Here is a 7,978-nt window from a genome sequence, read left to right as displayed (position 1 = left end):
TTTTTTTTTTTTTGGTCTTTTTAGAGCCTCACCTATGGCATATGGAAGTTCCCAAGCTAGGGGTCGAATCGGAGCTCTAGCTGCCAGCCTACACCACAGCCACAGCCACGCCAGATCTGAGCTGCATCTGCAGCCTACACCACAGCTCACAGCAACGCCGGATCCTTAACCCACTGAGCAAGGCCAGGGATTGAACCTGAAACCTACAGTTCCTAGTCTGATTCATTTCCACTTTGCCACGATGGGAACTCCGGTTTTTAAAAAAATTTAATTTCATGCCGATAAGGCTGAATATAAAGATTCAGAAACAATGAATCTGACCATCCTCTAACTGCCATGACCCTTCAGGGTCAATAGTGGAATCTTGGATGTGGTAGGGTCTGTGTCAGACAGTGGGAGAGAGAACCAGCACGTGAAAGGGAGAGAAAGATGACCTTGTCTCTCTCAGCCAAAATGGTTATCCAAGTGGGAAAGTCACTCTTCAGATCGAGAAAGAACTGGAGTCTAGCTGTTTAGGAGAACTAGGGGGAGGGATCGTGAAAAACAACACTGGTATTTACTGTGGGACATGCACCTACCAGGCAGTGGTTTCCAGGTGAAGAAACCAAGTCTCAGGCAAGTCAAGAAAATTGTCCAAAGTACACAGCCATTTGTGATTGAAACCAACGACTAACTCCAAATCTCTTCTGTAATCCTACACTCACTCCTGGGCCAAGAATGTGAGCCTTTATGATTTGAGCAACCTAGATTTTCACCCCAGGGTCAACCAAGCCCTGTGTGAAACCTGTAAAAAACCAGAGCTCTATATATTTTTTTCTTTTGGAGCTCTATCTTTTGGCCTGTGTACAGGGCAGTTCTAAACCAAATTGGGACAACTTTACACCTTATTAAAAAGGGGGGCTCACACAGTGTGATTGAGTAGCCTTGCCTTGGCAGGATATTCAGGCCGATTCCTTCTCTCTGGATGTGTGTCTGGGAATTCCTAGAATTTGGGGAGAGGAAGGGAGGATCTAGAGCCTTCCTTATACACCAGGGAAATCCTGGGTTTGCTAAGAACTCCGTCAAAGCTTTGTCAGTGCCCAAAGACAAATCCACAGCCTCCTTGCAGTTACTGCTTGAGGTTCTCTGATGAGTTGTGGCGGTAGGCTAGGATATTAGACAGGGGGCTCCTTCCTTTGTGACATCACCAGGCAGGTAGCTAAGGGGACTATTTGAGACACTTGGAGAACAACAGCTGCTTTTGTGGGAATGCAAGAACGGCAGCTTTTAAAACCGAGGGTAGATGTTCAGGCTCCATTGGGACCCTCAATACAAGCCAGCCAGTAAAATATGGGATCTACCCACAGAGGCACCATCTATCATATGGTCAAGACAAATAAAGTTGGGTCCAAGGTCGCAGTTTCAGCACAGAAAGGGGCTGAGACTATGAACACAAGCCCTCATCGGGGACAGGGGTATGTTCCTGCCTCCAGCCCGCGGAGTGGCGCAGCCTCCATCAACACTTCACCCCCTCGAAGATCAGAAGCTGGGCATCCCACCATCTTCTATTCAACACCAGACCACCCACGATCTAGCTCTACCCAAACTGGGCCTGGCCTCTCTGGAGCACCCAGCTCTCGGATGGAGACCCGGTCAAAATCTGAAGCATACCGCCACATCTCTCTTCCTCAAAAGATGCAGCAAGCCCAGGGGTCAGCTCCCTTTGATGTCCAGGTGCCACGGAACGTTAGTCCATCCAGAGAGGAATCAACTAGGAGAGGGGGTGAGAGCAAGCCAGGGCGTGATGCCAGCAATCGCTACTCCGTACTTTCAGATGCCAAATCGTCTCGCCGGTTGAGTTTTGTAGACCAGAAGGATAACTTGACAATTTTAGAAGATGACCCACCCTCCAAGGTCCAGTGTCCCCAAGGGGTTAGAGGTCGCCGTAGGAGTTTGGTTTACCCGAAGGATGCTGCAGTCCAAACCGAGCCCATTCAAAAGAGTTCCACTGCTGCTGGTACCAGATCTCCAAAGAGACCCCCCAGTCCAGAATACAGCAGCAGCCGCAGCCATACAGACTATCGAACAACCCAGAGAAGAGTCCCTTGCCAAGAGTCGGAAATGAGCCGTCAAAACTCCATTTATACAGAACCCAAGGCCTTGCATAGAAATAGGAACTTGGAATCCTCCCTCACACTCTCCGTCCTTAAAGATTTCGATGGCGGGTTCAGAGTTTCTACGCGCCCGGAGCCTGAGTCTATCCACAGGCATTCTGCCTACCCCAAAACCAAACCCTCCCCAAAGGTCTTAATGTCATCAAAACTGGAGGCCAACGTGAAGTCCTCAATCCGAGGAGACACTGAGGCTGGCCGCAAGGTCACCATTTCCTCTGGGAGACAGACGGTGCAGTTGCCTTCCCATGTGACGTCTCGAGCAGTGTCTGAGAGCCCCCACAGATCGTCTGTGTCTGCCACTCCGGAGCCCACCTATAAGCTGCACACCAAAAAACCCTCAGGAAATGTCTTTAGGTCCCCACGATCCGCATCCACGTATTCAGAGCCCTCCGGAAAGCCCTCTGTCCATGCAGAACTGGAACTGACCCCTCGGCCCTTACCCCCTCGGTCCTTACCTAGGTATGGGCCTGACTGTTCATGGTGGGCCTTACTCAACCCTGAAATTGAAATGCCTCAAAGCTGGTCAACAACACCTGATTTCGAGCCTAAGTCCCCTTCTCCCCTAGACCCTTCACTGCCCTTTTTTGAAATGGACTCAAGCCCTTTCTGTGAGGATCTGATGTTTCCGAGAGGGAGGGCAAGTCCATCACCGCCACCAGCACCAGCAGCATCACCATCACCACCACCGCCGCCTCTGCCAAAAGAGTCTCCAAGCCGGGCACCATCAAGGGATGTGCCACAGGCCCCCAAGCATGCCTCCAAACAGCCCATTCAAAGGTTTAGTGCTTTCTTCTTGGGTATGTGAAGAAGCAGACTGCCCAGGTGCGGCCCTGATTTAGTGAGGTGGGGCATTGGGGTGGGCAAGAAAGACACCCTCAGAGCTGCCCTCCTGCAGTGCCAAAGTTAGACGCATCCTGGAGCCCATTGCCCCATTCCTTCCCCACCAGCTTCTCTGAGCTCCAAGCTAGTGACATCGATGACGATGCTTGGGCCAGCGTCAGGCACTGACTCTTCCAGGCAACGCTGCTTAACCTTTCAGTGGAAGGTAGTAGAGAGTGGTTCGCAGGGTGGGAGAGTGGAGATGAAGAACTGAGCTGAGGTGAAGGCTGGTGAGGGCTAGTAAAGCGAATAAAGTCCGCCCAAATACTCCGGCAACGAAGTGAAGAAGGTGGGACCTAAGTGTCCTGTGCCTTAGACGCCAAGAAGGGAGAGGCATCAACAGTGGTACGAAGGCAGCGGGGGCAAAGAGGGAGAGTGGGAAGGTGACCTTTAGCTCTCGGCTGGAGGCGCTTTTTGGAGAGCCTCAAGGGCTGAGGGCACCTCTGGGTGGAGAAATGTGGAGCCAGAACGGGAGACGTTAAGTGGTGGGGGTGGGGGGGGTGGGGTGCATCCCACAGAGCGGGGGCAAAAAAAAGCAGCAATCTCTGTTACTTTCAGATGTCTCTGAGGAAATGTACAATCGTGTCATCTGGTGGCTGAAAGGTCTGTGTTTTCCCTCCTGTGGGTCCATGGTCTGGGGTCGGGAGGCAGGGGGTCAAGCGGGAGGGTAGCCTCTGCATCTTTCAGGATGGCACATGCTGGGGTTTTGCCTAAAATTCTGTCATTAGAGTTGTTCCTTTGGGACCCGGAGCCCTTTTTTTTTTCATACTCCAGAGTCTCCTTTTAATGGGAAATAGTCACTTTTGGAATAGAGATCAATTTAAGCCCGTGACCTTTCCGATTAGCTGGTCTTGTCTACCATGTGATAAAAAGCAAACAAAAGCCCCACCAAGACAAACCACCTGCTTCACAGTGCTACTCAGGGCCGACTCCAAACTAATTCAGGTTGAGAGATCTCCCTGTGTATTTCTCTGCTTCCTCAGAACTCTCCTCCAGCCCCCATCCCAGGACCTGGGAGGTACTTACTGGCTGCTGCCCAAGTAGGATCTCCAGGGATATCTAGGCACATGCCTCGAGGACATCAGTGGGTCCTGCAGCCAACTCTAGAATCCCCAGAGCCTGGTAACCCCCTCTACTCACTTTGTACTCTTGACCTCTCCACTGGGAGGGAAGGTGGGGACCAGTCCTAATACAGAGCATCTTAGCAGCAAGGAATTCCTGCTTCAAGTGTTGTGGGTCCAAACATGCTCCAACCTTGTGAGCACAAGGGAGGTCAGGGCTCGGGAAGAGGATGTTTCTAGAGAGGAGAGAGCCCCAGGAATGCCATCCAATCCCCGCCAGCAGCCTTGCCCCTCAGGGGGAGCAAAGCTCCATAAAGGAGGTTTTTAGAGTATAGACTCTGGAGTTATATTACTGGATTTGAGTCCTGTGCCTGCTATTCTCTGACTGTGACCTTGGGTAAGCTATTTGACCTCTCCAGTCATTAGTTTCCCCATCTGTTAATGGCTTCCTCTTAAGGTTCTGGTGAGGACTCAGCAAGCTACTGCATGTAAAGCTCTTAGCATGGTGCCTGGCAACAGTGAGCACTCCGTAAATGCTAGCTGTTGTTATTTGGGCCACTTGCATTAGGAAGGAATTTGGACCAGGTTATGCCCAAGACCGCTGGACAGCTTCAGTAAAATTCTCTTTTTCCTCCCCTGTTGGCACTCTCTGAATTCCATTTGCCGCCCCTGGGAATGCCTGGCTTCTACTTTCTCCATTATGACAGATGAGGAGGTAAGAACGCCCCTGGGAAGTTACTTCCAGTCTTCCTATGCTCCCCCTTATCCAAGTCCCTCTCTTACCCTTTAATGGAAGCAGACGTGAAAGGAGACAGAACGGAGCTGCTGCCCATGGTTGGGCAGGTAGTTCACTGCACAAGTGCACCTGGCAGAGAGGGCAAGCAGGGATAGAAATCTAGCCTGTGTTCCACTTGCCAAGCTGTGCACCTATGGGGCTGCATCTCCCTAGAGGGGCATTTGCATAAAAGTATGAGAGCTAGTTGCAACACTGGAGAGAAAGGTTTGGCAAACAAATTCTGCCAGGTGCACTGTCGGAGGCAGTCTGGGATCCATAGGCTCCATCCCCACTTGGCTCGCCCCTCTCCAGCCTCAGGAACTCCAGAAAGGGGACGCTTTTCTGGGTTACACACTATTTGAGTCCTCAGCTTGGAAAGGCACAAGGTGAACCCTGCTCTTGGCAGCCCTGTGTCCTGAATTTGGCCAAGAGCGTCCTGATTTCACCATGCATTGTTCCCATAAGTACTCTCATTCTTCTTGGCCCATGTTTGTTAAAGATAGTCCAAGCTAGGAGTTCCCGTCGTAGCTCAGTGGTTAACAAACCCGACTAGTATCCATGAGGACACAGGTTCGATCCCTGGCCTCACTCAGTGGGTTGAGGATCCAGCGTTGCTGTGAGCTCAGGTATAGGTCTCAGACATGGCTCGGATCCAGGGTTACTGTGGCTGTGGTGTAGCTTCAGTTCCGATTTGACCCCTGGCCTGGGAGCCTCCATATGCCTCGGGTGCGGCCCTAAAAAGACAAAAGACAAAAAAAAAAAAAAAAAAAAAAAAAAAAAAGTCCAAGCTCTTCTGCCTTCATCATTTCTCTTGCCGTATCTCTCCAGCATGGCCTCTGATGGGTCCCATGCATAGACGAGCTCTGGATGGACAGTTGACTACAGATGGTAAACAGATGAGGTGGCGGGGGGTGGGGGTGGGCATTGTGTGTGAGGAGAACAGCCTGAGCTTGGATAACGGGACAGCTGCAGGGGAGGCGCCAGAAATGCAGCTGCCACTCCCTCTGCCATGGCTGCTTATCTAGTCCTGGGCCCTGAGCTCAGCTGTGGGTGTGAGCAGCTACTTTTAGAGATGATCTCGGTGAGAGACGGTAAATCCTTCTCTCCCTCCTGCCTTTCCTTCTTCCTTCCGTCCTTCCTCCTTTTCTCCCTTCCTTCCATAAACAGTTACTGTTCAGATGCTTAGCGCCCTGCAAGGCGCTGTTGGAGAAGACACTGAAGCCACACACATGCTTTGGCTTTGAGAAACTTACCATCTGGATGGGGAGATAACACAGGGACAGGAAACATTGAAACAACAATATGAAGTAGTCGGTGCTCAAATGTCCAAATAACTACAGTAGACTGAAGAAGTGCTCTTGGAGGATCTTAAGAGAGAGGGAGTCAGCAGGGGACTGGGGGGAGGTGGTCAGGCCACCCGCTCCTTCCCAAAGCCGGGGACATCCTAACAGCCAGCCTCTTGCTCACCCTTTAATGCAAGTCTATATCTTTGGGAAGGGGCTAGTATTTCCCCTCTTTCAGGAGATGATGCTCTTGCCAGAGAAATTTCCTCCCTGTTCTTCTCCACCCTCATGCCCTTTCCTTTTGCATCTTGTTTTAGTCTAGGAAGTCAAAAGCCTTGGCAGCGGGACGGTTCCTTCCCAAAATAGCTCTTGTGCTGTCTCGATAATTGCAGCTCTCCAGCGCTGTTCAGCAGCAGAGCTGCTCCCTAGAAGTGGGGAAGAGAAGACTCCCAGGCAGCGGGGCCCGCTGGTCTTCTCTGCATCTCTGGAAGCAGGTGGCATGGAGCTATGGAGGTGGCCTGGTGCTCTCCTCGCAGAGCGTGCAAGAGCCAGGCCTTCCTCAGACCGTCCCCTAGGCTGCACGGCCCACAGGCGGTCCCAGGGTGGAGACGCTGTGGTGCTGGTGTCCAGGGCCTCTGGCTCCTTTCATCTAGGAATGGTTGACTGCGGAGTCTGCTCCAGATTCCATTCCCAACAGAAATTCTCTGGTGGTCCGCCTGGCTGTGGACGGCAGCATGTTTGTTGTTGAGCTTCACAGGCCCTTTTGGGTCCACAGCTGGGGACAGAGCGTGACTGAGACCATCTCTGAGTGTCCGTCTCCTCCCAGGCAGACGCTCAAGACCCTTTGTCTAAGGAGCAGGATGGACAGATGCTTCTCATCCTAGGATTGGGACATTCGGGGCTAGAGTCTTCCCGGAGGAGGTTAAGCTGGACTGAGGGAACATTCCTGATGGTGTGTGTGTGTGTGTGTGTGTGTGTGTGTGTGTGTGTGTGTGTGTGTCAGAACTAGCAGAAGCTCAACAGGAAGGTCCTGCGGGTGCCCTGTGGGGTCAGCGGGGGCTGGCTTCTCACACAGCCCTGGGGAATTCCCTGGAATAAAGCAGCTCTTGTTGGGCGGGGCTGCCCTGCCTCCAAGATCCTGTGTCCTCAAGGCACCCAACCCACTGGCCCATGGCTCTGATGCCTCAGGTTGTCAAGGGACAAGGTGGTTTACCCCCTGCTCTGTCTATCAATTATGCAAGAAACCAACTCTGGAAAATAGGCCAGGAACCAGAGGAGGCTGTGTCAGTGATACCTAAGTCAGACTTGAGTAGCTTTAGGGTGACATGTTGTTTGGCCCTGGGGGTGGAACAGTCAGTGCCCCCCCACCCCACGTTGGCTCCTGAGCCACAGGGAAGCTTTGTCAGGTGGACTAACTCAGTAAAGAGGAACCCAGAGCCGAAGAGCAGCGCAGGGATGCTCTGCATTCCTGGGGATGTTAATTGAACCCTAAGATAGGGGCTGTCTGGAAGGAACCCCAGAACCATCTTTTCATCCCCTCCTTTTCTCTTGCTTTGTACAGTGTCTCATAGTTGAGAGGAAAGGGGGTTGTTGAAAGGATGGAGCAGAGCTGTTAAAAATAGGGCAGGGCACCTTGGGAGGTTTTTCATAGCAGCTACCTCGCTGCTTTTCCTGTCAGATGGTACCTTAGGCAGCCAAGTCCAGAGCAGGATGGGAGGCAGATGAGCTCTGGCCCAGACTTGCTATTTTGGAGACAGGCTAGGTTGACCAACTCATCAGGGTTTGCCCAGGACATTCCTGACTTTAGAATTGGAGGTCCTGTGCCCT

At 52.0% G+C, this 7,978-nt stretch overlaps 1 protein-coding gene across 5 annotated transcripts in view; it reads left to right on the top strand.

The window, feature by feature from the left end:
- Positions 1-400: 400 nt before the first annotated feature.
- Positions 401-7,978, top strand: part of SEPTIN4 (septin 4) — a 30,302-nt gene continuing 22,724 nt past the window's right edge. The window contains exons 1-3 of one of the 5 annotated variants that reach the window (XR_014821257.1): positions 401-3,377; positions 3,591-3,635; positions 4,016-4,154. Coding sequence is in view for 3 of the 5 variants with exons in the window: in XM_084984977.1 (XP_084841103.1) it covers positions 1,330-2,950; positions 3,591-3,635; positions 4,016-4,095 (1,746 nt within the window). In the remaining 2 variants the exon portion in view is untranslated. Of the gene's footprint in view, positions 3,378-3,590; positions 3,636-4,015; positions 4,155-4,800; positions 4,809-7,978 lie in introns of those variants that run through there. The other 4 variants (XR_014821256.1, XM_084984977.1, XM_084984978.1 and 1 more) reach the window with 4 other exon arrangements.

Source organism: Sus scrofa, chromosome 12 (assembly GCF_054392235.1).
Source record: "Sus scrofa isolate SSC_HxYL_T2T_F1_AM1 chromosome 12, Sscrofa_HxYL_maternal_Yorkshire_Landrace_v2.0, whole genome shotgun sequence".
NCBI classification, from domain to species: domain Eukaryota; kingdom Metazoa; phylum Chordata; class Mammalia; order Artiodactyla; family Suidae; genus Sus; species Sus scrofa.
Note: the sequence above shows the minus strand (reverse complement) of the source record. Positions and strands in the feature narration are given on the sequence as shown.